Source organism: Poecilia latipinna, unplaced genomic scaffold, assembly GCF_001443285.1.
Source record: "Poecilia latipinna isolate Pla-1442-1.1 unplaced genomic scaffold, P_latipinna-1.0 Scaffold334, whole genome shotgun sequence".
Taxonomy (NCBI): domain Eukaryota; kingdom Metazoa; phylum Chordata; class Actinopteri; order Cyprinodontiformes; family Poeciliidae; genus Poecilia; species Poecilia latipinna.
In genome coordinates, this window is record NW_015112950.1 from 185,506 (window position 1) to 213,479 (window position 27,974).

A 27,974-nucleotide genomic window follows, 5' to 3' on the forward strand; every position below is an offset into this window, starting at 1 on the left:
GGGCATTCTACATGTGGACATGTAGACCGTCCCTATATTCTAAAAAGCTCTGTGTCCAGAGAAAAGTGACAACCGGCTAGCTGACTGGACAAACATTTCTGGGAAAACGTTTCATGTGTTTATAACTTTATAAGCAAATTTTAATAGCAACACAAATAACAAAATTGTCCACATGGGTTTACTATATGTACAATGGCAGAACTATACCCTCTCAGGATCAAACAACTCTAGATGAAAAAAAACAACATAAAGAAGAGCATCTCTTTTCCAACAGACAGAAATGTAATCACATTTTACGTTTTTTATATATATATATAAAAACTAGGGTTACAGATTGTAAACATATTTGAGTAACATTCACGTCCAAAGATCAGATTTATTCCTCACACTGTTGTTTCACAATATCTACATTATTTGTTTGAATCATTCATGAGAAAGGGATTAAAGTTGCAGTTGCTTTGAGTAAAAACATACAACAAAGTAGTATGTTGAAATGGTAGCAGTTAAATATGAAATGAAATGAAATTAATTAATTAAAAAAAAACATCCTAAATGGACCAACTGATTCTTTTCACTTATTGTGGACTACGACAGAAAATCATTTATTTTTTCAGAAATATTACCAAATCCCCAAAAGTGTAAGGGAGCAATTACAAGACTTGAATGTTTAATAATTTACAAGTGATTTCCTCAGCTCATTCCGACCTGCTTTTCTGCTTCTTTTTTGTTGCACATTTCCTGATCTCCGAAACGTGAGGGCAGGGGTCACCGGAGGCACTTGGGAAATGCAGGATTTGTCGTGTGCGTGTTTCCTCTCCCCGCCTGTGGACCGTCGTGTTCTGCTTCCGAACGCACTGACCCCAACTTGTCCATTCTCCAACTTCGCAATGAACTTCAAGAGACAGAGGGGCAATCAGAAACTGTAACACACTCATCGGAGGGAGAGAGAGAGAGAGAGAGACAGAGAGAGAGAGATAAAAAAGCAAGGTAAGGATAGTGTCTCTCACCTTGGGGCATGCACTGCATGAGCTGGACATCAGGCTCAAAGCCTTTGGGACACGTGTGGTTGCACTGACCGTGGAGGAGGTACATGTCCGCTCTGCACCTCGTACAATTGTTCCTCCCCACACACAGCTCACATCCTTCAGGGCACTCTGACAAAGACAGACGCAATTTATCACGCTGCGTAGACGCCGGTTTGAGCCATTTTCATGTCCCGCGAAGGAGCGTCGTACCTGTGCATTCTCGCAGTGCAGCGTTTGCGGTCAGCCCGTTCGGACAGCTGCTTTCACATTTCCCCCAGTACAGAAAGTGGCCGGGATGACAGCGGGTGCAGAAGTTTTCACTGAAGCAGGAGGCGCAATCCACCTTGCACTCTGCAGGCCAATAGGAATGAACCTTGGTCAGTGCAGAGCAACCACATTGTCATCACCAGAAATACTGCTGCTTGTGCAGGTGGAACCACATGTGCACAAACAGTACAGAATATTGGAAAATAAAAGAAAACAATGCATTTTGAAAATAAAATTGGATGTTTTTGTTATTTTGTTGAATTTCCTCAGATGTTTGAAGAGCACAAACCTCTACCGATACAATTAACAAGACTTTGTTAAACATGGTAGTGTGGGGCTGCTTCAAAACTGAATGAACACCTAAAAGAGAAGGATTGGAGTCTAAGGAATAATTCCTAGCAAATGGACTTAGTTAATATCCTATTAAAGGTTCTCTGGAATTGATAAAACAATCTCTACCAGAAGGCCAATAAAATACACCAATTTTAGGTAACATGCTCAGAGTTTTGCCATAAATTGACACAAAAAAGTATTGGATGAATGCAGAATTCTCTAAGTGACATTAAAGCCCTAACAAATCACCAGAAAATCATAATTTCAGCACCAGATTTTTGTTTTAGTTTGCAAATTTCAGCAGGACAACAAACCTAAACATTAAACATGTAATAGAAGGCTTTAGATTAAAGAAAAACAAAGTTAAAACAGTCTAGTTAAAGTTCAGACCCAAATCCAGTTGTGAATCTGTGGTAACGGTTGCACATTAATGTTTACAGATACTCTTTAGGCACTTTGACCGAGCTTCAGCTATTATACAAAAGAAAAACGGGCAAAGGTTTTAGTTACTAGCAATAACCCTACCCTAAAGATAATAGAGACATGCCCCAAATGATTGCCGCTGTAAAAGCATGCCACACTTTTCAGATTTAGTCATCCAAAATGTCTAATTTCCTTTCCGCTTAACAATTATGCTCCTCAGTTAAGTTGCTCTTTAACATAAAATCAAAATATAACAAAAAAAGGCTTGCAATTGTAATGTAACAAACTAAAAATAAATAAATAAATAAACGGCCAATAGAGTGTGAACACGTTTGCAGAGCACTATATACAAATATATGCATCATTTTGTAAACCTTTGATCAAATCTAGGGTCTCTAATTTTCTTTATTTTGGGTACCTACTGATGCAAGTGCTGATGTGGGGAGAGCGCATGCCGTAGTGACCTCGGGGACAGGAGGACATGCACGTCCCCCTCTGCTGGATGCCGTCCAGCTCCAGGTGGAAGAAGAAGCGAGGCTTACAGGACAGGCAGCCGTTCAGCGGAGAGCATGTCGCACATCCTACCTGGCAGCCGCTGCCCGCCGGATCACTACCTGTCACAGGTTCAGAGGTAAACACGGAATTAAAATTCATCCTGCACGCATGAGAGCTGTTGGAAGGAGCTGGACTGGAAAAAAATTAAAAATAAACAAACATACTACTATTGAGGTTCAGATTACACACTCTGTTCAACAGACCCTGTTTTGCAAATATTCCAGGCTACATGCTTTTATGAGTTCTGATCTCAGCTGTAAATTCTCTGCCCTGCATGCGAGTAAATCAGATGGAAATCTATGACCACATCCTTCCCTGGAAGCTGAACAGTCCACGCTTATCGTCTCCATATGTACCCCCCTTCTTGTCCGCTCTGTCCCCTCGCAGGAGAGTTCACAGCGACTCGCAGTTGGTTTTGCAGAGTCGACGCAAACACCAAGACTCACGTTTAAATCTCAGAACGCTTGTGCCGTCCGGGCCTCTTGCAGCGCTCAGGAGCTGCAGCATCCAGATTAACGCCGGTATTTGCATTTTCCTTCTCCTTAAGTTCACCCAGTCATGCAGAGAGGCGTCACGTCACACCCGAAATCTAGCAGGGACGTTTTTGAATGAGTCGTTGTAGGGCTCCATGGCATTCCTTCAGTTGGGTCCATGCAAATACTGCAGCAGTGAAGTGTAGAAATGTTTTCTCCGAGAAAAAGTCCAGCGTGCGTTCCATGAGTTTACGCGAGCTGGCAGGATGGCGTGGGGAAAGCGGACAAGGGAAGAGGAGCCATCACAAGATAGTCAAGCCTCCAACAAAAAATGCAAGGTTTGGGTAAGCTCTTTTTTTTTTCTTCCTGCACATGTTCACACTCCCACCCTCCTTTCCTTTTTTCCTCATCCCTCCTTCTAATCCATTGTCACATCTACGGTTTCTGTTGCTCTGGATCAGTGCACAGACGGGAACTTTCCCCCAGCTCTTACTGAAGGTAGATTCCCCTTTTAGTTTAGTTTATTTTGTTTTTTTCCCACCTTTAAAGTCCATCTCCAACCCCCTGCCCCCATCCCCACTCTCCGTCTTCAATTGTAAATGATCTTGGTTGCTGGGACCAAGAATCAGATGAAGGCATCTGTGGTAAGTCTAGAAAAATAAAAACGATAAAAAAAAAAATCTTGTTTATGGAAGTAAAGTAGATGCTCATAAAACCCGAAGCACAAAGCTTTGACGACTCTGCACAAGTGCTGCAGAAGGTTTCTAGAAATTTCTCGGTCCTGCTGCATGGTTGCTTGTCGCAGCCCACGTGGCTGCAGGAAAACCCGCTTCCTGCACGACTGACCCAAACCGCAACATTTTTGCTTTTAAAAGCAAAACTCACCTGGCGACATGCGTCTCTGCCAAGGACGCGTGAACATTACGAAAACTTCAGCATCCCTTTTCAAAATGGGCAATTTATGCGGCAGTATCTCCATACAGACAGAAAGAAATGACATGAACGAACTCAGTCGGAGTTCAGATTGATCAGAGGTGAAAGGTCACCCTGCAGGAGAACCGGTTTTAACTGCAGCTCACGCAGATTAAAGATGAACTCATACATGTTCATATTTCACCAGCAGTTTACACTCACAGCATCAACTAGTTGTCATTCATTCAACTTTTTTGAAGATATTGTGACGCTGATTACATCATGTAGCATCTACAGCCTGTGTTATGTAGCCATGCAGCATCGTTACAGTAAAAATGAAGTAATAATTTATCAGTTGATTAGTGTGTCTGCAAAAACAGATCAGCATCAGGACATCAGGATGTTTCTTTTAAAAATTTGAATATCATCTTTCTCTGCTTGTTTTATACAATTGTGGATGTTTGAGTACAAAATATTTACCTTATACAATAATACGCTTTTTTTTTTTCTTTAACTGTATGGACTGGTGTGCTTAAAAAAAAAAAAAAAAAAAAAAAAAAAAAAAAAAAAAAAAAAAAAAACAGAATTAGAAAATAAAGTCCATCTAAAGCTGCTGGTGAGTTTTGGAGGAAACCAGAGACGAGTTCATAAAAACAACTTTGTGTTTCCTTTTATTTAAAACTCACTTTTTCCTCCACCCGTCACGACCAAGCCGACTGAAACCACATATAGAAGAAATATGCGTCCGTACCTTTTCTGTTCAAGGCTACCAGCAGCCATCAGCTGTGTGTTTTCCATTAAGAGACTGGTTCGGAAAATGAGAACCAAAACTTCGCTGGATGATTTGACTACCTCTCAATGAGAAAGCAAATTTAGAGATGTGCAAGTGTCATAGAGGATCTTTGCTAAAAAGACGGGGGGAAAGCTGGAGGACAGTCGAAGTTTTTGTTTGCCTTCCCGGTGTGTATTATCAGTTGTTTTGGGAACTCTGGGATGTTCTACATTCCCAAAACAGTTACTTGCATCCATAAAGAGGTCTGGGAATGCCTTTTCCCACTTATTTCACATTTCTCCCGCAATCTTCTCAGACCCTGTCAATTCACATCCCATCATCTTCTGGCTCTGAGGCCAAATGTTGGAGATAAAAGCGTACTTTTTTCCCCCCGTAAGCCCTCGTCCGTTCGCTCCTAGATCGATTTCATGCAATAGAGTTTAAGCAAAGCGGACAAAACATGTGTTCCTTGTTAAGAAACGTGAAGTTTTTTACTTCTGAGTCTGTCTGGAAAAATGTCACAGGAGGAAACAGCCAGAGATTTGCAGAGGGACTTCATTCCGGAGAGGATTCATGTTGGAAAAAATGATTTAAGAGAAGGAATCTAAAGAGAGGAGCTGGACAAGGCGTCATTTCAGCTTGGCTTCAGCTTTAATACACAAAAACAAACACATATATAATGAAAGACCAATTTTCTTCTAGGGGCGAAAGCAAAGCATGAATAGAGGACAATAAAATGACATGTGAGAGGAGCCGCTGGATGTCCAGCCAGCTGCTGCAGAGAAACATCATCCATCAACCAGTAGGGAGCAAAACTGCATAGATATATTGACCATCTCTGTGAAGCACATATGTTGAACTAGAGTCTCTGAAAACCAACTTTTTTTTTTTTTTTTCTAACAAATTACCTTGCACCCAACGCGCGTCCAAGTAAAAGAAGTCAAAACAGTTACATTTGGGTTTTGAAAACATGTGCAGATGTGTTATCTGAGGCTCCCGGTATAAAAATATGTGAATCACTGAGTGAGCAGTAAGTCAGATCTGCTCCTGAGAGACATGTGGAGGGCTCGGGCGACCGAGTAACACCTCCCCAAATCTGAGCAGGGAGTCAAACATGAGAAGGCAATGCTCCCAGGGGTGCCAGATCAGATTCTGGAATGAAAAAAAAAAAAAAAAAAAAAAAACGACATAAGGGCAAGGAATGTCTTCACCGAGGCCCGAATAAGTGACAGGAAGAGGAGAGTGGAGAGGCAGTCAGATTGTGCTGTACTCCATTATAGAGGTCCTTGAAGAAGTATTTATACACTTTATACTCCCTAACTAAAGTGATGCACAATTGTGAATTTGAAGGAAAATTATCTGCAGGCATTGTTTTTAAGAAATTCAAATCTGAAGGGTTTTCCATACATTTGTATTCAGCCCTCTCTGACATGAAACACCAGACACCAACCGTACACGGCTGTCCACCTAAACTTACAGGTTTTGCAAGAACATTAATTTGAGTCGAACATTCATTTTGAGACCAAAATTTGCCCTGTGTGTCAGAAAACTAGCAGTGCTCATCTGCGTGATCATACCGTCAAGGGAAACAAAGCGGTAGAGGATCATGTGGATGCTTTTCTTCTTACAGCAGCAGGGAAAATGGTCAGACAGGATGAAAAGATGGGTAGCTGCAGAATATGTAACTGGATGTACTGCTGGTAGCAGCTGATTAGCATCTCAGAAGCTCAAATGATACCTGAACTATGAGTCCTAAGTTCAAACCATCTCTTCCATCAATCATCATCGGAAAGGATCATATTCTGGAAGCCAACGTCTCTCTACCCGGCTTTCTAGCCGTACTGCCAGACAGAGATTTAAAGAGCAGCAAAAGCAAATGAGGCGGATCAGCAGTGCTTCCTTTAATTACCATCTCTGCTGCCCAGATATTGAGCTGTTGCCAGTCATGAGCAAGTCTTCAGTCAGAGGCCTCTTCGAAATTTTTATGAGGCTGACTGCTACTGGAGAGGAGACCTTTACAACCGGCAGCGCTACCATCCACAGCGACTCTCGAATGATTTGAGTGAAGACATTTCATTTCCCGTTAAGGTAAATAAAGTATTTTTGAATTTGACTGGATGTGGGACGGGAGTTCACCTTCCAGCAGGACAACAACCCTAAACATCCAGCCGGAGTTACAATAGAATTAAAGAGTATCTATGTGCGATAATGGCCCAGTCAAAGTCCATTTCTAAACCAAACTTGAGAAGCTGCGTCAAGATTTGCTCTCCATCTACTGTGACTGAGCTTGAGATATTTTGCAAAGAGGAATGGACAAAAAAAATAAATAAAGAAAATCTCGTCTCTAAATGTGTAAATCTGTAAATAAAGAACATAAATATAGATCAGACTTTACAGATTATTTATTGAAAATAAAACAAAAACATTCAGAATTTTCTTTCCACTTCACAAAAAAGCACTATTCTGTGTTGATGAATCATATAACATCACAGATCACAGCTGAAATGACAAAAGAGAGCCCTACAAAACATGAATCACTTTAACAGAACATGCTGCGTTTGCAAAATGAACCATAAATAAAAAAAATAATAATAATAAAAAAACTGTTATTCATAAAACAAGCAACACTGAAAAGATTTGTCTTTACTTTGACCTTTCCTTTTGTGGATGGCGTCTGATCAGTGGTGATAAGAAATTAGCAGGATATCATCTGATGGTGCAGATATTCTGTGTGCCGTGACGAAGCGAGGAATTCGAAGGGGGCCGTGAAGCGTGCAGCTGAAGACAGAAACCATGACGGATGAGCGGAGAGCGAGACGAGAGCCGAGCGGATGTCGAGCACTAACGCGCTGTGAAGAAGCCCCTAAATACAAGCCTGTTTCATGTCATAAATAAGCTCAGATATTATGAAATTAGTCTGGAATCGTCTGGATTATAGCTGTGAGACAGAGAGAGAGGAAAAAGAAAGCTCAACTGAGAGCCAGAATACAAGTAAAAAAAAAAAAAAAAAATTAAAAAAACAGAAAACCCACACAGAGACAGAGTGAATAGGGAAATAAAGAACATTTTAGCAAAAGAGATTTAAAAAAAATAAAAGCGTCAAAAGACTTTTATGAAAAAGTTCTTCACAATACTCCTCGTCTTCTTCATCCTCTTGCCTTCCTTAGCACTTTCTACAAAAAAAAAATAAAATAAAAAGAATCAGGTAAATGTCAGAATCAACACAAAATACGAGTTTAGTGATCTTTTTAAAAACTGCATTTGAAGCGCAGTTTAAGCATTCATGTGAAAACATTAGATTTTCAGTCTGAGGACAATAATGCAAGCTAAACTGTAAACATTGTTTCAGTTCAGTAACTGAATTAAGCAAATATGGACCGTTTAAAGAACTACAAAATTATAATTTATGTATGGATTAAAGCATATATTTCTAACCTTTATGTAATCATTACTAAAGTTTTAACAAAGTGCATCAAAGAACATGTTGCTGGTTACAGACGAGTAAAAAAGTTTTGAGTTTGAAAGAATTTAATAAACAGAAAAATATAAGTATATGGGTTTTTCTTTTTTGTCCTGCTGATCATTAAAAATTTCAGATTTCAAGAAAAGGGTGCCTGACTGGTTTACAGACATTAGGCTCTTATTTATATTTATTAATATTTAATCTAAACAAATCATGCCACCTTAGTAGCTGGAACATTTTCACCATCACATTCCAGCTAGAGCTTTCAGATCCTGACTTGGTGGTGGTCTCCAGTCGGTATAACAGGTGTTATTACTGTGTACGGTTGAGTTATAAGCCTGCAGGATTGCTGTAACTAGTGTAGTAAATTAGGGCATTTGTTTTTATTTGCTTTATTGTTATTTAAACAGAAATATTTGTGTTTGTGAGGCCCCAAACTATGCAATGATGAGTTGAACTAAAACAAGAGTATAAAGAAATTGGGCTTTTTTTTTTTCTGAATAAATACTGGAAAATATTATGACAGAATTTTTCGTTCATACTGCCCATCCTGATATAATAAATAAAAATGCTGTGAAGAGATGACGACGAAGAATGTTCTCAGAAATTCAAAAATTACACGAGAACGACAAAAAAAATGCTCAAATATGATGATACTGCTACAGAAGGTGCCCGTTAATTGAGCACCTTCTGTAGCAGGTGCTCCTGTTTATGGAAGGAAAAAGTGTAGCTAAGGAAAACAACTCTAAACATTTTAACAGATTTTGAAGCAAGGCTCATTCAAGAGCTTAAAAAGGGTCAAAGGGCAAATGTGGCTGAAATCTTTGCTTCAGGAACAACCAGACACAAACCTAAGTAGGGCTGTAAAAGTTGCAAACAGGACTTGGGAGCTGCCCACTCTGAAAAAGTACCGGTGAACCACCTGACATAATAGAGAGTCTATTGAAAATTATGAAGAGGAAGAAGAAAACCTGGACTTCCTTAAAACGTCAGCAGAGGTACAGGCTGATCAGGTCCATGCCATGCCGTGTTGAAGCAGTAATTCATGCCAAAACAGCCTCAGCCAAGAAGTAAGGAGTCAAAATTCTCAAGTTACATTTTAAAATGCTACTTTTTACAAAATGAACCATTGTGAATTTAATCTGTTAAGCGCTTCTCTCTTTTAATTGTTCACGCTAGGATTCATTAATTGAGGTACGCTGTAATATCTGGTAAACATAAAACTAACCCTGATGTGATTACACGTTTTCACACTTATTTAGCATGTTTTTGTAGAGGAAAACACACAATACTATTGAAAAACTGCCCAATACTGAGTGTTTAAATCGTCTTTAGAAAGGGAGCAAGATCACTTACTAAGTACTTAGTAAGTACAGAAACTCATTTAGATTTTTAGCCATAAAAATCTAAATGAACCCAAATGGCCTTCATGTAATCCTAGTTTTAAGAGGTAAGCTAAAGGCGCCGACCTTAGACACTGCTTTGACATGGTGAGCTCTGATTGTTGCAGATTTCTCCTCAAACGCCTTGGCCTTCGCCTCTTCAGCCAGGCTGTTCAGGAACAATAGTGTCAGTAGTTCAATCTGAGTGGAGACGGAAAACAAAGCAACTGTTTAAGTCGCAGGCACTTAGCAGTTATCTAGCATTAACAAACGAAAACACTAACTGCGAACAGGGTCTATCCGCCTACCATCGCCTCCGAGCCCGCTGCGATGTCCACGTTCCCCTTTGCTTTAGACCTTATGGTGCTCTTTAGCTTCGGCGGCTTTTTCAGCATTTTTGTGAATGCTCCGGCTGCAATTCACAAGGTTGTTTACTCTGTTTACGTTTTCCAATCTCCCGCTTCTCTGACTTCCGGTGCAATTAGTTCTTCGTGCTTTTTAGTCGCTTGTGTGTCTTTCAACGTGGCCGCGCCTCCTACCGTTTTTGAACAGTTATTTCGACCAACTCAATGAAAATTATTATATTACACATTGGGTGTTTAAAAAAAATCTTCATTTTTAAGACAAACACGTCATGTTTATGTATATAAAATAAAAATAAGTCCAGAGGCAAAGATGAAGAAGAAAAAAGAAAAAGCATAACTATTTTCCCTTTGATTAATCAGATTAATGCTGCCACCTCGCGGCTGTTTCCAGGTACTACATGAGTCAATCTGGTCTTCTACATCCGGGTAATCAGATAAAAGATGGCAGCCCACAGTGAGAAATCAGCCGGTATGAGTAACATGCTGCAATTTATGAAACTTATCGGACAGCTAAAAGTAAGACTTATGTGGTGATTTTATATTTTATCTGCAATTAACTAACTGAAAGCGCGTATGAAACGCGCTTTCAGTTGCTGCAGAAGTCACTTGCTGCTGAAGTCAGGCATCTAAACAATCCACATTAATGCTAAAGCTCAAGAGAGTAGACTAAATGTACAACACAGGGTTTAAACTAAAGTGCTGTATTGATGTGCTGACTTAATACATTTCCAATTTAGATCGGATCAGTTAACTTAAAGTGAATTATTGATGAATGTTGTTAAAGCTCGTGTTTGGTAAATACGTGAATTCCACTTTTCAGATTTATATTGTAGAAACAAAAACATTTATTAATTTTCTTCCACTTCACAATTCTGTTCTGCATCATGTTGATCCACCACATACTTATTTGAATTCTTAAATACTAATTTACTAATGCTAATGCTTTTTTTTTTTTTTTTTTTGCAATGCTGTGTGTGTTTGAGTCTAAATTTTTAAAGTTTCGATGAATCTGAATGTTGCTTACAGAGGGTCCCACGGACCGGCTGGGTGTACAACAATGTGAGGAATCCTGAGAGCGTGTCAGACCACATGTACAGGATGGCGATGATGTCTCTGACCATCACTGACCCCACAGTAGACAGAGACAGGTGAGTTGCGGACACAAACGATTTTTGTGGAATTTTTGATCACCTTTAGGGGAGAAATGATCGCATCACCAAATGGGAGAATCACCTATACCTGTCTACTTATCTCATTTCCACACTCAGGTGCATAAAACTTGCACTTGCCCATGATATGGCAGAGTGCATTGTGGGAGATATTGCACCGTCAGACAACGTCAGTAAAGCAGAGAAACACAGGAGAGAGGAGGCAAGTGAAAAGTGTACTAATACGGCATATTTTTAAATACGTTTTAACAAACTTTATCTTCGTTCACTCAGGAAGCAATGAGGCATCTGTCAAGTCTGCTGCCGGACGGTCTGAAACAGGAGATTTATGCTCTCTGGGAGGTATGTTGACTTTGGATGAAGCTTTGTAAGGTTTGTGCATCCTTGACCTTTCCTTTGTACTGTAACTACATTTAAGTGCTGTGAAAACACTGTTTGTTTGTTACAGATTTCTTCAGTTTTGCTATTTAATCACTTTTAGATGTTTTACATGATCAAACAGATTTGAAAATCTGCCATAACTTGAGTACATTTAGAATACAGTTTTCTGAAGATGATTTCAAATTTTATAGGGAAAAAAAAAAAAAGATCCAAACCAATCTTGTTCAATTACTGTCTCACTCTCAATTTACTTCTTCGTCTGGTTCAATTTCGGTCACCAAATGTCTTTGAGTCCTGTAGACTCAAGAAATCAGTTCACACTTCTTAGTTTGGTCAGGATTTTAAAGTCATTTACAAGCCATTTATACCAAACACTTGCCTTTTAAAGAGATGCTGTCTTTAGGGAGTATTTACTTTTTCAAATACTTGAAGTTGGTATGAATATCCTTCCCCCCCCATATAAATAAAACTGTAATTTGAAAACCACACTCAGTATTTATGTTTTCGTCAAACCATATTTGAAACATTTAATTGGGCCTAAAAAGCAATAGTAAGAAATTTGTAATGGGATTTTTTTGTGTGTGTGGAACAGGAGTACGAATCCCAGAGCAGTCCAGAGGCCAGGCTGGTGAAACAGTTTGACCTCCTGGAGATGATCATGCAGGCTCACGAGTACGAAGAGCTGGAGGGAACGCCGGGAAGACTGCAGGAGTTCTTTGACTCCACCGCAGGTAGGAGTCCTGGCCCGGCGAAACGTTCTCCCTTTACTTCTGGGTGTTGGACAGCGTTTACTTCGTACCAAGGAATTGGCGTGCAATACTTTTAAAGCAGTCTGATTTTAGACATTTTTCCGTTTCTACCACTGAAGGTCGCTTCCACCACCCAGACGTCCTCCAGCTGGTCAGCTCGCTAAACGAACAAAGAGGAAGCAGCACCAAGGAGCTGAAGGAATCACAGACCGACTGTCCAGAACCTCAACACTAACAATGTCACAAATGTTCTGACTGCAAAAAAAAGGGGGGAGAAAAAAAAATTCTGCTGTTGGATGAAGAAACAAAGAAGGAGAGAAGCCTGCATGTGCAAGAAGAGCCAATCAGAGGAGGTGAAATCCTACTTCATCTGTTCAGATCAGCAGATAATGAAACTTTAGTTGTTTTTTTTTATTTTACAACAGATGTGGATTTACCACAAATCAAAATCAAGTTCATGATTTCTTTTTCTACAAATGAGTCACCTTCAAAATGGTGCCACCATAGAGACTGCTGCTGTTTAATATGGTCAAATATGTGCAGCAATTTACTGAACAGAAAGGATTTTGTTCAAGTTATTGTAGCTGGTAATAATAGTCGGCAAAATATAAAAGTGGAAGTTTTGCTGCATTATCTGAGATCTTTTTTCATATATATATATATATATAAAAAAAAAAACAGGACTTTCCAACTGAAAGTTTCCTACATCAACCAGGTTTATTGATGAGCTTTAAACACTTTAACATTATACATATCAGGTAAATCCAACGTCACAAAAGTTATCTATAAAAAAAAAAGTAGTAACTGTCATAACACCAATGGTTTCTTCCATAATATGGAGTTTTCATGCAGAATATGCCTGGGAGGAACAGAAACGCATACAAAATGAGTTTGTGAATTAGTTGTTTTTTTTTTTACATGCTTCAGGATATTGCAGTAAATTTTGCATTAATTTCATATTTGCCAAGTTAAATCAGGCTTGTACATTCAGCGTCGCTCTCTTTACATTTTCTTTGGGTTGATAACTGTTAACGGTTTATATTGACATGTGATTATGGAGTCTTATATGGCTGTATTTATTGCATAAACGCAAACTGTGTCCTTTGTATTTTTCATTAACACAAAACATTACCTCGACAAATGACTCTTAGTACCTGAATCCGGATGCGAGTTTCATAAAAAAAAAAAAAGAAAGAAAAAGTTTAACTCTGGCGCCCTCTAGAGCCACGGGAAAGAAATCCTTCATTATCCGAAATCTATAAAATAATAAAGTTATTTTCATGGCAAAGTTACAGAGCCCACACAGATTCAATCAAAAAAGAAAAAAAAATATATAGTGTGCTTAACAGTAACTGTTTAGTAAGTCTTTTCGGTTTTTTGAAAAATCGTAGTCGTATACTCTTAATGCACACGACACACATACACAGATGTTTTATCAGTGTTTAACATGTAACAAAGTGAATGGGACACTGTAACATGCAAGACATTTTACTTCTTAACAGCCTTCTGTAGGTTTGGTAGTGTAACATCATCTGTGACTGAAAGCTTCTCCCTGTTTTAGTGGATAAAACTGTTCAAGTAAAACGTGAAGAATTACTTATAGTGCAGCAGACTGAAGATGGATGGAGCTGTTTTACTAGTGTCAGATTGATCCTCTGTTCAATTTTAGAACAATCTTTTCCACAGCAAGAGCTGAAAAGTGGACTATGATCAATGTTCAAAGTTCATTGTTTACCTCATGAGATTTCAAATGCTTTTAAAAATCAGCCACCTTGATTTTCCAAATTAAAAACAAAGGTGTTTTAGCCAAGCCTAAATAACGTGGCGTTGCCAGGAGTTTCGTTGGACTCACAGGATTTACACGAGATTTGTCTGCAAATCAAAAACACCGCTTTCCGCTTTGGTCAGAAATTCTAGTAGATCCACAACAATGTGCTGTGACACAGCAAGACGGCGGTCCGGAGCCCTAACAGGGTTTCTCGGAGATGTCCGTCAGGTTGTTGGTGGGCGTTTCCTGAGAGCTGGCGTTGGCTGCAGACGAGAGGACTTCCTCGAAGCTGCCTCCGGTCCCAGTGCCTCCAACTTTAGTCTGGTATCGAGGGGAGACGACAGAAAAGACAAAAACAGAAGCATGATGGAATTAGAAGCTGTCAAAAACGCCACCATCAAGCTTTTGCACTGTGGACTGGAGTGAACTCAACTTCTTTATCACCAGCATTACAACTAGAGCTTAAAACCTAAATTAGTAAATTAGCATCATTACTACATGCATCTAACTCTTTTACCCTGCAGCTTACAGAAGAAGCAAGTCGTTTCCAAAACACAAGTTAGTCACAAAAGTTCAACCAGAGGACGCCACGGCGTGTATAAATAATCCGTGCTCTCACTGTCACAATGCATGATAGTAATTACACACAGATTACAGTGTTTAGCTTGCTTCATTCCACTGTTCCTCTGTAGCATGTGGGAGAGGAAGCTTTTCAGCCACACAGACTCACAGAGACTCGCATACTGTGTTAGAGCGTCGTGGGGAATGACCTGTTCATGACCGCAGTCAGGAAGCAATCGCTTCGAAACAAGTGCAACGCCAGAAAGAGCTAAAAATGACTAAATATCAAGTGAGAGTAGGAACACAACAGGAACACAAAGAAGTGGTCCATCCTTTATCAGATGATGGACGACAGTGCTTGATTTTTATTTTTTTTTATAAATATGCAAGTCTTTAATTACAGAATGCTTTAATTATGCTTTCAAAGAAAAAAAACTGAATAAAAAATATTATTTATTCTACTACTTATTTAAATGCTATTATCCAACCTATGGCAGGTTTACTGTTCCCTCAAGTTGTATTCTAGTGGGACAACTATCTTAAATATGACAAAAAAATACCACAGTTTTAATACTCTACCTTTAAAAAAAAAAACTGCATATACAGCTTACCTTAATGGTGGAAACTGTATTTTCAACTTTCTCTTCAAAGGATCTGAAGCTGGGTGAGTTTCTGTTGGACAAAACACATTAGAATGTGTTTGTAATTTTAGAAAATTATGGGGTTTTTTGTATATTTTAAGAAATATACCTCTTTCAATTCACAGATTCAATTGGGACATTGTTACTTAGATAGAAGAGGGAGAGCTAAACAAATTTAAACAACTTTGTATAAACCTAAAACAGGAGGAAGCAGGGATGGCAACTGATAAGAGAGGGTGGGAGCATGTGAAAACATTTCAGGTATTTCAAGCTGCTTTAAAGAGCCAAAATAAAAAAAATAAAAAATAAAAAGCATTTCCCACACAGAAACACACACAGTTTTTTACCTCATGGTAGGCATGCTCACAGAATGCCTGACAGAGTATCTGTCCCCAGAGAGCGTGGCGAGAGAGGAGTCAATGATTAGCTCAGATCACACACAGAAGCAACATCAACAGTTTGCATGTGCAGCGTTCGTCCCACAGCTTCTCCTTAGCTTAGACGCTAAAAATCTTTGCCAACAGGAACGTTCTTATGTTGCTGCGAGAGTCTTTAAGAAAAAAAAAAAAAATGAGGATTTCACTTCTCATCTTGACTGTGCAATATTGTTTAATTAAAGAAGTCCATCATAAGTCCAACCAGATTTATGTTTATTTAGTTTTTCTGAATCGTTGCTGAACACAACAGCTGATTGAGTTCAGCCGTTGGGCGCGATAGCAGCAATTTCTAAGCTGGCCAAGTGCTCACCGGTGCCATCCAGCTGGTGTTGACCGCTGATCTGACTGAGATATACCGAGTTAAGAAGTCTTAGTAAGAAGCGACTAACTAATGTGACATAACCGGCTGAGTGATTCTTACCCTATTGAGTTGGATCTTCGAAAGCATGAAGGGGAAACAGAGAACAATTTAGATGTTTTTACAACCTTCAGACTAGACGCTTCTTCCATCACAATCATGCGGTTTTAAATTCACCCATTTAAAATGGTGACGGTAGAAATGGAAAGCCATTTCAAAAAACAAGAGAAAGAGGAAATAAACAGAACAATGCAATAATAAATGCAAAGGGAAGCAAGCGAGAGAAACATTTAGTCACATGCAAAGCAGACATTAAAACAATGAGGATGGTTTTTGAAGACAACGCCCACCGCACAGCAAGAAGAAAAAGTTAGAAGTTATTTAGAAAGTAGAAATTAATCAAAACATTACTCCCCCCCCTATCATTCATCTAATCCTTATTTTCACTCTTTGTGTAATCAGTGTTTATCACAGCACCGCACACCGACTGGCACACTATTTCTTTTTCACTTTAAACCTGATCTAATGTCTTTGAACTTTTAATTAACACACCCTAACTTGACACACAGGCCCAAAGTTTATCTTGCCACCACTCAGAAGTTTAGTAAAGGAATCAAAAACAAAATCTCCACAGCTACAGTCAACAAAACTGTGGAGACCTGAAGAAAAGAGGAGAGAATTATTCATAGATGAATGAATAATATCTTGCACGATGCATTATTCGCCCTATGAGACATCATAGCAGAAGATCAAGGACTGCTCTGCTAGCTAAAAGGCTACACTAGCAAGTGTAGCGCTTATTTTTCTGGCTAAGAAATTTGAGGGATTCTGCATATTTAGGTAAAACCAGTCGAGGCAGCAGACAGCAGAAGAACTTTTCAGCTTTTTCTGAAACATCTTTGTGCTCAAAGAGGAAAAACAATCTGTGTGCAGAAACACATACAGATTGTTAAAGAGAGAGATGCATACAGTACAAGGGAGAACAAAAGTTCAGAGGTTTTGATATTTTCCAGTACATGTGAAACACCCACAGCAAATAGACTTCATTCAAATGGTGGAAATCTACCTGCGCGGAAATAGTAACTCTAAACCGGCCATGCTGCAATACAAGAAGAATTGACACAAGTATTTGCCTTCAGAAAACCCATGTCCTAAAAATCATTTCTCTCTCTGTCAGGTAACAAGAACTACCAACAGAATATTGTTTTGTCATTTATCCAAATAGTTTAAACAAAGCGCCGAGTGTGTGATTATGCTTCTTTCCTATTTGTGCTTCACTTGTTTCAGACAACTCTATGCAGACACGTATCGTGTCTAGTTTTTTACACCAAGAATTTGGAGCCAAACAACTCAGTCTGCTGGAAACAAGAGAAGACAAGAGTGTGACTGAAGGAGACAGGCTTTGCCATGAGCCTTTCAGCTCCCTCAGAAAGCAGCTTAATGTTGGCTTACATAATCACACGCTTCCCTGAATTGTTCAGAGCAAGAGTTACGACTCTGGTCTCTGGGATGCAGAGATGGTAGCAGATAAAGCACCATGCGTCAGATGGCGTTTGGGTAAAACAGGTCAAACTGGGTTAGTTATGCAGATTAGTGGATAAACTGATGGCGGCTGTATGTTTGCCTGACTGTTCCTCTCAGTGATTCTTGAATGTTGAGGATATACTTTTAATTGAAACTACAGCTTGGGACATCTGGGGAGTACCTTATGGATGTAATAGACTGCATTGATGCAACCTAAAAGAATAACATTTTTTAGTAGGCCTATAGATGAATGTCTGCAGTCTTTAAAGGTTTTTGTCTCCTGTTGACAGTTATGAAGCAACAATCAACAGCTTTCAATACACAAGATGTTCTATATGTAGTGCCGGAGGAACAAATTCTGTGGTGCATTTTGTTCATGTAGTTTGCATATTTTACCATTTTTAATCCATAAAGGAAGGACTTCCTCCACTTGTAGCTAAGTCACAAAAGTATAAACTAACCTAACTTAAGCTTAACTAGGATAAAACAAAACTACACTAAGCCAAGAAAAACTGAACTTATCAAAAATAGTCTAAGATAAACAGAAAAAAAAAATCCAAGGCTAAAAAAAAGCTAATTTTAGCTAAAACTAATCTGGAATACACAAAGCTAATAACATAATCTAAACAAAACTTATCTGAGATAAACTAACCAATCCTGAATGAAACCAACATATACCATGTTAAAATAAACTCAGCTAGGATAAACTAAGAACAAAATAAGCTAAGTTACACAACGCTAGCCCAACCTAAAACATCAAGGAGAGCTTCACTTTTTTTAAAATAGAAAAATAACACTGACAGAAAATAGTATCTTGTCAAGAAACTACAATCTTATGCAAAGGTATTAAACCCCTATAACTGATATATATTTTACCTCCATTCAGCTAGATATTATTATAATCTTGACAATTTTTTATTCTCCAGGCTTCTTGAGGATCTTTAAAGCTTTTACTTCAGATTTTGGCCAGTTTTTTCAAAAATGTGTGTTTGACACAAACAGGAAGTAGCCCAGCAACATCCCTGAGATCCAATTTACAGTAGATGTTTGCCAAGTTGTCTCTCATGCACAGGCATGTTCATCCCACTGATTTAAAATGATAGCAAAAGCAGCCAAACTCTCATATTAGATTTTATGAGAGACCTTCATACAATCTAATAATTACAAATTTACAAGGAATTAGTAACACTGGCAGTTAAATCAAGCATATTACAGCTGAGATGCCTACAGTAAACAGAAAGCACATGAGCTTTGTTATGATGAGAAAATGTTGTCCAGTGTTCTACCAAAAATCCAATTTAGCTGTCTGTGCAAGCAATAAGCCAAGGCATTTCCTCTTTTCCAGTTTGATTAATGTTAAAAGCATCCTATTTACCTTGTTTTCTACTGACGGGGCTCAGTGCTCTGAAATATACTCTTTGGGATTGTTAAGGCAATACAGAAATCACTGGTTAGTATGAAGAAAACAGTGTTAAATGCGGCGACATATTTTGTTTACCTCATGTCTCCGAACTTCCTGGTGATGGCGCTCCCGAAGTTACTGAAGGCAGCTGAGGTTTTCTGTCCCGCGGTAGACAGCGTCTCTGATGTCTTCTTGTATCTGACAAACACACAATAACATGGACTGTATCTGACAATGAGGTCCTTTCTGTGTTTGTTCGAATCCCCCCCCCCACACACACACACCCATAGAAATATGTCACTGTCATACACACAAACGCAACACAAGCCATATACGAGGGAGAAAAGAAACTTGAATGTAGCAATCTCAAAGTAGGTCTAACAATTAGGTCTGCGTTCATTTTGACTTGAATTGTAAATTATTTTATAAGAATTCCTGTGTTGATCTTAACACTACCTTGGTATTTGGATTTGCATTAACATCTGGATCAAATATGGCAAATTTAGGCAGTCAAATGTCTGCGTTTTCCGATGTGGAGACCTCATCCTCCTGTGGCTACACCGATGCATTATAGATGAGGCAGAGGCTGTGTGTGTAAAGTGATCTTCAGAGTAAAGTGCAACTGGATAAGAGAAGCAGCCTCCAGAGACTGTAGTCTCTTGTTCTATACGGTCTCTTGGTGTTTGGATTGAAGCTCTGCTCTACCACCCAACTTGGGACGTTCAATTGTTTATCAGCACATAGAACGATTCAAATATGGTAAACTACTTGTTTTTCTTCCTGGGGCTTGATGTACAGTACCCACAGTTTTCTGTATCTTTGTAACTGGAATTCTTCACAAACTGGGAAAATTTACAACAACAAAAAAAAAACACATAAAAATAAACAAGAATTCAGTGTTTTGTTGTAGAAAACTGACATTTCATGGATTAGGGTGCCTACTAAAAGAGCACATTCTGTTAATGGTGTTCTGAGATCAACTGCAGCCTCCAGCAGAGTTTTTAAAATCAGTTTAATGATGTCTGTTTCAGACGGCGGAGATAACAACCAGCGCACGCACACGCTGTGCAGCGACCAGACAAGGATTGCGCTTTTAGCTCCCCGTTTTAAAATCAGTGTTTTGCAAACAGACTCTGTGTGAACTGGGAGTCCCTGCAGGCGGTCAGGAAATAAACCACCCATTATTTCTGTCTGTTTTAACTTTGAGCGCTTACGGAGCACGTTCATGTTGACAGCAAACAATCTGCCATGCGCTGGCCTGACACCAACGTCTCACACGGACTTGTTAACTTACGCCGTGGAGCTCTGCATGTCCTGCCAGCCTCTGCTGAAGTTGTTCCTGAACTCGCTGAGAGGAGTGATGCCCAGCTTCTGTTTGAGCTCCGCGTGCTGCTTCTCCTTGGACAACAGGACCTGCTTCAGTGTGCTGATCTCTTCTTCCAGCTGGCCATGCACAAAACAGATAGTTTTGTTGTTTATTTATTTTGTCTGGGTTTGATGATCTGCTTATGCGTCTGTGTGCGTACTTTAGTCATCTCCTGCAGAATCTCTTCTCTCTCCTCCTCGGTCATGTTGGAGTTGTTCAGGCTGACTTCTGACGCCAAATCCTCATCAGCCTCCCTCAGAGGCTGAGAGTCTAGAAAACCTGTTTGAGAAGCAAGACATTCATGGGAGATCTTTGGGAACTTGACGCTTGGATGTAGTAAATCTCGAATAAATCTACTGGCTCTGGAGTCAGATAACGCCAAACAATCTCACGAATCTGTTCCTTTTTGTTTCTAGAGGAACACGAGTTACTTCCAACTTTTATGACTTCCAGTTTTTACATTTTGCTGCATTTCAATTCAGTGTAAATAATACCAGAGCTGTGCTCAGTGTCATTATACAGCCAAAGCAGAAAGGAAGTCCCCGTGCTCTGCTTATTTTCCTACTTTGCATGCCTTCCTTTTCTTCTCTGTGTAAATTATGTGCTGTCCTCTGCCTAACAGTGTCTGTCTCCAAATGTCTGACTGTCTTGTCTCCATGTCTGGCTGAATCTCTGACCGTTATGTAATCTGCGGCTGTAGCCTGCAGGGTTTTAATCTGCCTGGGCTAATGTGGATTATCTTGCCTTAACTCTCTGCTAGCCAACACTACAGTCTGACATCCCTCACAAAAACCTACACTGACCAGATGCTGTCAAATTACTCAGGAATGAATGGATTCCAAGCTCTCCTCAGATATTAAGTTCGGCCCGCTCCCGACCGTTGACAAAAGGCAGCAGCGGTTTATGAGTCTAAAAAGAGATTTAAAGAAGTCTCAAAAGACTTTTTTTTTCTTCCCAGATAATTCTAATAATAAAAGGAGAACAAATCTCTAATTAGAGAATGGTAAAAACTAATTGTCATCACTCCCAAGTTTGGCCGTTCAGGCAAGAGATATGAGAAAGAACCTGCACTGGTTTAATTTCATGCAACACTTACAAGGAAAAACATTCACTCCCTACGAAAAGCAAAAAGGCATCAAGACTAAAGATTGCCAGAGAAACTAGACAAGGACCGAGGCAATCAGAAAACTGATTTATTCGGACACTACAACAAGGAATATTCTATTGATATCTTATGTATTAACAAAAAATGAGGTTAAACATTAATATGTTATAACTTCTTAAAACACTGAATATTTAATGAAACATTTTAATTTTTTCACTTGACTGTATTTGTGGTAATCATGCAAAATGGAGATGAGAGAGTTGGTACATTATTTAGTTTATGGCTATGTTTTTTTTTTAATCTGTGTAATCAATAGCACTAAAATCCACCGGTAGTCACCTTGTCAGTAAACCTTTCCACATGATCTGAGTCAGTTTGTTTTAGCCCTGTTCTGCTAATAATCCTGGTATGTAGTCAACATTAAAACATCTATTTTGCTGGAATAAAAACTGGGCAGTTCTCCAAGTTAACTGCCCAGGTTTGTTTTAGACCAAAGAGTGATGAGTGTCACTTGTTAACATGAGATATTTCTTGCCATTTTTACTTCCATTAGCTTATACACAGTGTAGAGAAGCAAAAGGAGTAATCTACTTTACACAGAGGAGAAAACTATCTGTTAGATCTCGTATCTCATTAAAAGGATTTCAAATAGGGCGATTTAAAACGTTAAAGGATAGTACGCTTTTTTTAAAACTAACTCATGCACTGAAACCAGAGATCAACTCATGCCCAACATCAACAGATAATAAAACGTATTAAGGAACACCAGCCTGGCTGTGTAAACACAAAACAAGGAAGACAGGTACATGCAGACCGTAGCCTCAAGGTGTGTGTTGTGGCCCTAAAGCAGTTTTGGACCATTTTAACAAGATGAAAGGGATTTACTGTACCTGCAGTGAGGTGTCCTCTCTCTTCACAAGGGTGCATTATAAAACATGTGAGTAGACATGGGGTCAGTAGAGGCTGTTATACATTTATTTATCCCTTAAAAGGGGCACAGCAGCACTTCAGGTAGGTAACACACAAACACAGGCAACTGAAACCAGGCAACTCCAGCGCAGCATGCAGCGGCTCACTTCAACAAAACCAGCATTTCTATAACACGGAGCTACTGCAGCCAACACTACACAGCAGGAGGACAATGACACTTTTAAACCCCTGCAGCTCCAAGGCTTTTTATGTCCGAGTGCATTTAGGATTTGTTCCAGTTTAGATCGACATAAAAAGATGTTTTAAAAGCAAAAGCCGGGGAAAGGAGAGGAAGTACCCGTTTAACCTTTTGCTTGCTACGGAGATCCAAAAATGTATAAGATGTATTCGCAATGAGGCCAACAGCCAATAACTCTGACACTAACAGCAAATACTACCCAAAAATGAAATTATATTGTTGACGTCTTGCATCTGCCAGCAGGTGTCGGACATTTCATGATTTGTCATTTCATCAGTTTACAATTTTGGTTGTTTTGTGCCAAACGTGTAGAAATGTGTTCCTCATCTGAGGCCGACAAATGATTGTAATTCTCGTTCTATCGTCTAACTATTATCTCACTGCAAGGAAAAATGGTAATGTCTGTCTAGTAAATAATATTATACGTTGCCCAGAGTTACCTTTTAATTTCCTAAATTCCTCCAATGTGGAAGAATGAAGGTTTTCTATTCCATTTATCCTAAAAATCAACTCACCCAGACACAGACAAGAAAAGCAGTAAGTGGAACTCAGGCGTAATGTAAAATTATCTTGAAATACAATCAATGCCTACTTATAGGTGAAATTGTAATATTTGCTTAACTCACTTACAAGAAACTTCACCACCACAAGAAATAAACCGATGCGTAGTGGATACATATATGGGCTTGAAATGGTTTGCTTTTGGGTGTGAAACAGAAGGCGGCCGGGACAAAATGGTAGCGGTGAACGCTGGTGATGCAACATTTCTTTGAGTGGTTGAAGTTCAGAGATGAAGTTCAACCATCTCTGTTTTGTTGGTAGGATGATTTCTGCCAACAAAACAAGCTTTTCTTACTGCTGAGCCACATCATCATGCAATGGTATGGTAGTAGGCATATTTTAGAAGACATTTTTAATGTAGGCATAAAAGGACAAGCATGTTCCATAAAAAAGTGCCTCCTGGCCCATTGGATTGTCTTTTAAAAGTGGAACAACCTTCATTTTGTTTTTAACATTTGAATTTGATCATACTTATTTTTTCAAGCTTAATATTTGTTTTGATAGGCATAACAGGTTAATTTTTACGAAGACTTTTTGTCTATTACTTTAAGCTAAAACACATTTCTTCAAGTAGAAATACCCAGTAAAAGTTACTGGTCAGTGTGAGTCATGGAAACTAAAAAAAAAAAAAAAATTGCACATGCATACACAAATTGTCAGAAAAAAAGTTCATTAGAAAAAGCTTGGTTAGCATTTAGCTTGCATGGCCAGCACAAAGCTGTGGCTTTCAGTTGCAGTATGATGAGTCAGGTTTTTGGAGAAACCTATCATCTCTAAACCAGTTTATAACCAAGCTAAACTAAATATTGATGCAACATTTGAATTAAATATCTTGTATGCTAATTCATGCAATATAACAAATGAGCCATGAAAGCAGCAGATTTCACATTTGTTGAGATGGTAACACAGATGCTTTTAACTGGATCCTTGATATTATAAGTTTCAAAGATTTGCATTTGGGAAGCTCATTTCTTAAAAACACATCTTACTTATGGTGGTGGATATGAACAGAAAGCCCATCGACTTAAATATCTTCTGGTAATAATACGCCATCATAATTCAGATTAAAATAAAAAGTCTTGAAATAATAGCCTTCCTTCTCTCCCATAACCCCAACTAAAATAAAAACATGGGTTTCAATATTCAACCGAAGTGAAGGGTCGTCTACTCTCTACGTTCTAGTCTATGTCCCTTTTCACCTGTGCCGTCTAGCTGCATGTCCCAAGTGGTGGACATGGCCCAGCTGTCAGACTGACATCCTGATGTGCGTGACCACTGATCCTCCAAATGGGATGTGGTGTGACCCCAGTCTGTCAGGTTTTCCCCGTTTTGGACCAACGGGACCAAGTCCTCCCCGTGTGAGCTCTTCCGACTGGATTCCTCACCACCAGAGTGGTAAAATTTATCCAAACCTGAGCAGAGTGACAGGTGAGCGCATTTGGAGTCTGTTACATCAAGGCCAAGACGGATTCTTTGTAACTTAACCAACAACAAAAAATGAAGGAATCAACCGAGTTGTGAAGACACATTTGTAGGCGAGACTAAAAATATGACTCATTAGGTCTCTCTGGAGTAGAAAGAAAATCTCACAATCTCATTTTATTCAACTTAGGGATGTGTGTCAGATGCACAAATTGCAAACTGTAAGCTGCAAGTTCCATTTTTTTCACGGTAATAAAAGAAACATAAATAAGATACAAGATATTCTCTTATGCTCACATTCATTTCATTAAATTGTTTTATTTTCTTCACTGCAGACAGTCTGACGCCGTCATAACACACCTTTAAAGATCCTGGTCCACCACATAAGGTAGCAGCTTGTTGAGTAAATTTCACTAGTTTCACCTGGTGCACTTCTTTCCCCCCAGGAGAAACGTGGCACTCTGCGCACACTGCTACCTCTTGTGTTCAGACGGACCGAGACGTCAGAGGTTGTTAGAAACACATAATGAAGCGTAGTGTACGGCGGCGGAGTCACTGTGAGTGTGTTTAGAGCCTCGATTCTTAATCTGGGCTACTTAAGCTTTCCTATAAAATATCAATTTGGTGTCATTGCTATATTCTTGTTATCCGTAGATCCCACAAACACAACATAATTATTTTTATTTATTTATTTTTTTATTATTATTATGGGTTAAGGACATAACTTTTGCTGCTTGTGCACAATTATCATCTCGATTTTAAACTGTAAAACTCTTGGTCTTGCCAAACAAGGAATGGATTATTCCAATCTAAATGCTGAGACAGTTTTGACCTTTGGTATCTGTATTGGTTTTTTTGTCAATATTGCAAAAAAAAAAGTTGTTTTAGAGGTTCAGCATTTTAACTAGGGATGTACCGATATGAACTTTTTGCTGACCCTTTCAACAATATCACAAAATGTCCACATTGCTGACTTTTCAATTCAAACTCTTCACAATCCTGCGCTTCATCACAAATGACCATCCCCCTCCCGAAACACAAAGCAACAATATGGAAATAAACACTGGTTAATATTAAGTTTTACTTATCAGATATCGATACGCAAAAAAAAAAAAAAAAGACTAACATCAGCTGACACCAATGTTTATGCCGATAAGCACAGTTGTGATATTTTAAAGAGCAAAGTCAAAATGCACTGATTAAGATGTACCCGGCCGTTTGGTTCAGACTTTCACAGATTCAAGAAAAAGTTTCAAAATATTGCAATGCAAAAAAGAATTTAAAAAATATGCTCATTCAGAAACGTACATTATGTTGGTCAATTGGTTTACAGAGCAAAAAGGTGGGGGATTAATAATAATAATAATAATAATAATAATAAACCTTTTAGAATTGGACCTGCTGATCACTGGTTAGAAATTATCAAGAGAAAACTGGAGGCTCACTGGTGCATCTTGACTTTTAACTCAGTTTGACATAGATTTACGGTAATTAATTACAAAACATTTGTTTCTCAGATTAGACAAATTTATGGACAACTTACTGTTTTAGCAAACTGAAGAAAAATAGAAGCATTATGATTAATAACTCCTTTTTTTTTACATCCATCATTGTCTCCTGTTGTGCTGATTGTTTTCCACTCGGTTCACACTCCATTATTCTCTCGAGTTTTAGTTAAATCAACACTGCATCACACAGGAGCAGAAAGTGCTGCTTCACTGATCCCAGTGTATGGATTGGGTGGACTTTGGGACGTGTTTTTTATTTTACAGTGATTCAGTGTGGATTTTCTTTTAATCACTCAGAGAGTTGAGTCTTACCCAGCTCTCCTTCATGTGTGGCTGAATTAACCCATTCCTCTCCAGGGCCCATGCTGGCCCAGTCCACCACTGCTTCACTCAGAACACTAGAGTACAACTCTGCAGCAGAGCAAGGCAGCAGATTGGATAAAAACAAGTTATTTATTCACACACAAACACGTAGTTATGGCGTTTCCTTCTTGCATCCATTCTTCACTCCAGGTTATCTGCATCTTGCGAGACGTTTCACTCTAAGTGACACAGATTGTCACTTCCTGAACATTTTTCAAACATTTTCAAATATGCCTGATTTCTAAAATTTTAACTTCCTGAAGTCAGGAAACAATGGTGGGCTATTGAATGGATGACCTCTAGTTATAGATAAAACCTCATTACAACACACTACAGGAGGAAATACGCCAGCAAAAAGCCAGTTTCACTCACAATCAGCTCCTTCTACTTCCACGTTTGACCAGCAGATGTGTAAAGTGATTTTTAGGGAAGTAAGTGGAGTCTGCAAATTGCACTAAAACCGAGGAAAAGGGCTGCCATTTCATTTTATATGCATTTTTGTAAACCAAAATGATAATTAATAAAATTTAAAATGGGAACATCAACTCAAAAGACTGATTGTTTCACCCTCAAAATCCAATCATTAATCGTGGAAGGATATTTACCTCCTTCTTGACTCTTCCTATTTCAAGTGTCTCTCCCTTTGCTTCGTGTTGGAATGAAATATCTTTGGTCACAAGACTCCCATTTGGCTTGATGGTCATGGGGCAACACTAAATCAGAGGCCGGGGGATGGTCATAAGGCCGAAGGAAAATCAATTAAAGCTAAACGGAGGTCAGGTAACACTGGAAGAGCTGTACACAGCATCTCAGGCTCCTAAAACTAACAAGGGCTCAATCCCCAACTTTAATCAACAGCAGATGAATAGACAACTTTTGAAAAAAGTTGGGAAATGTTCATATTTCAACTATACAACACAAGTCATCCTTAACAAATTAAAGTCTTTTTTTTTCCATCAGGCTCAAACTTTAGGGCCTTCTTTGGTTTTTTGCTAGCAGAAACAGCCACTCATTTCGTCTCGGAATGCAAAGGAATGCAATTACCTACCCGAATAAAAGCACCTTTATCCTGATTTATCAGTTAAGACGACTTCTGTCCACTGCAGCCATTTTTACACAATTCACAAAACGGTAATACAGAATCTTTTTTTCTTTTTTTTTGCAGTGGAAGTTCAGAGGAAGTGGACTTCCAGGAAAGCAACTAGTGATAAAAAAAAAATGCAAAAACAGATGGAAACACAGAAACACCAGAGATCTCCCTCAGCCAGGAAATAAAATCCACTATAAGCCTGGCGGAGCTAACACAAAGTCCAACTTTGTTCTTGTGGACCTCTAAAGCTGTCCACGCTTCTTAATCCAGTCAAACACCAACAGAAATAACACACCCACAACATATTAAATTAGCACTTAAAGAGCTGTAAGGTAAGAAATAAATGTTCCTTATTTCATTTGCATTTAACCACGTGTGGCATTAATGCCTTGCTCTTTTTCAAAGCATTTTGTTTACTGTATTCTTTCAGG

The 27,974-nt window shown here is 38.9% G+C and overlaps 4 protein-coding genes across 9 annotated transcripts in view; 1 reads left to right on the plus strand and 3 right to left on the minus strand.

Annotated features, from left to right (window-relative positions):
* Nucleotides 1–109: 109 nt before the first annotated feature.
* On the minus strand, nt 110–3,617 carry LOC106949276 (R-spondin-3-like). The gene is made up of 5 exons (XM_015035417.1): nt 3,050–3,617; nt 2,471–2,662; nt 1,236–1,376; nt 1,008–1,154; nt 110–892 (listed from the first exon to the last, which is right to left on the minus strand). Exons 1-5 carry the CDS (start codon nt 3,132–3,134, stop codon nt 696–698), a joined length of 762 nt encoding a protein of 253 aa, XP_014890903.1. The 5' UTR covers nt 3,135–3,617; the 3' UTR covers nt 110–695.
* A 4,276-nt stretch (nt 3,618–7,893) lies between these two features.
* cenpw (centromere protein W) lies at nt 7,894–10,146 on the minus strand. Its single transcript, XM_015035423.1, has 3 exons — nt 9,914–10,146; nt 9,693–9,806; nt 7,894–7,933 (listed from the first exon to the last, which is right to left on the minus strand). The coding sequence occupies exons 1-3, from the start codon at nt 9,998–10,000 to the stop codon at nt 7,907–7,909; spliced, it is 228 nt and encodes a 75-aa protein (XP_014890909.1). The 5' UTR covers nt 10,001–10,146; the 3' UTR covers nt 7,894–7,906.
* A 231-nt stretch (nt 10,147–10,377) lies between these two features.
* On the plus strand, nt 10,378–13,594 carry hddc2 (HD domain containing 2). Its single transcript, XM_015035421.1, has 6 exons — nt 10,378–10,486; nt 10,997–11,118; nt 11,239–11,341; nt 11,413–11,481; nt 12,113–12,251; nt 12,389–13,594. Exons 1-6 carry the CDS (start codon nt 10,412–10,414, stop codon nt 12,502–12,504), a joined length of 624 nt encoding a protein of 207 aa, XP_014890907.1. The 5' UTR covers nt 10,378–10,411; the 3' UTR covers nt 12,505–13,594.
* Nucleotides 13,595–13,676: 82 nt separating this feature from the next.
* tpd52l1 (tpd52 like 1) overlaps nt 13,677–27,974 on the minus strand; it is a 17,787-nt gene continuing 3,489 nt past the window's right edge. Inside the window, exons 2-12 of one of the 6 annotated variants that reach the window (XM_015035410.1) lie at nt 26,403–26,501; nt 24,360–24,572; nt 22,322–22,342; nt 20,487–20,605; nt 20,255–20,403; nt 19,057–19,158; nt 17,101–17,133; nt 16,098–16,112; nt 15,587–15,625; nt 15,210–15,270; nt 13,677–14,358 (exon numbers count right to left, since the gene is read on the minus strand). In XM_015035410.1, coding sequence (XP_014890896.1) covers nt 14,236–14,358; nt 15,210–15,270; nt 15,587–15,625; nt 16,098–16,112; nt 17,101–17,133; nt 19,057–19,158; nt 20,255–20,403; nt 20,487–20,605; nt 22,322–22,342; nt 24,360–24,572; nt 26,403–26,501 — 974 coding nt within the window. In that variant the 3' untranslated portion in view covers nt 13,677–14,235. Of the gene's footprint in view, nt 14,359–15,209; nt 15,271–15,586; nt 15,626–16,097; nt 16,113–17,100; nt 17,134–19,056; nt 19,159–20,254; nt 20,404–20,486; nt 20,606–22,321; nt 22,995–24,359; nt 24,573–26,402; nt 26,502–27,974 lie in introns of those variants that run through there. The other 5 variants (XM_015035411.1, XM_015035414.1, XM_015035415.1 and 2 more) reach the window with 5 other exon arrangements.

Coding starts and splice junctions, on each gene's coding strand:
- hddc2 (XM_015035421.1), top strand. CDS start 10,412: ATGGCAGCCCACAGTGAGAAATCAGCCGGTATGAGTAACATGCTGCAA. Junction 10,487..10,996: donor AACTTATCGGACAGCTAAAA/GTAAGACTTATG, acceptor TGTTGCTTACAG/AGGGTCCCACGGACCGGCTG. Junction 11,482..12,112: donor AGATTTATGCTCTCTGGGAG/GTATGTTGACTT, acceptor TGTGTGGAACAG/GAGTACGAATCCCAGAGCAG.
- cenpw (XM_015035423.1), bottom strand. CDS start 10,000: ATGCTGAAAAAGCCGCCGAAGCTAAAGAGCACCATAAGGTCTAAAGCA. Junction 9,807..9,913: donor CAGCGGGCTCGGAGGCGATG/GTAGGCGGATAG, acceptor GTCTCCACTCAG/ATTGAACTACTGACACTATT. Junction 7,934..9,692: donor ATGTCAAAGCAGTGTCTAAG/GTCGGCGCCTTT, acceptor TTTTTTTTGTAG/AAAGTGCTAAGGAAGGCAAG.
- LOC106949276 (XM_015035417.1), bottom strand. CDS start 3,134: ATGCAAATACCGGCGTTAATCTGGATGCTGCAGCTCCTGAGCGCTGCA. Junction 1,377..2,470: donor CCACATCAGCACTTGCATCA/GTAGGTACCCAA, acceptor ATTGGCCTGCAG/AGTGCAAGGTGGATTGCGCC. Junction 893..1,007: donor CATGCAGTGCATGCCCCAAG/GTGAGAGACACT, acceptor TGTCTCTTGAAG/TTCATTGCGAAGTTGGAGAA.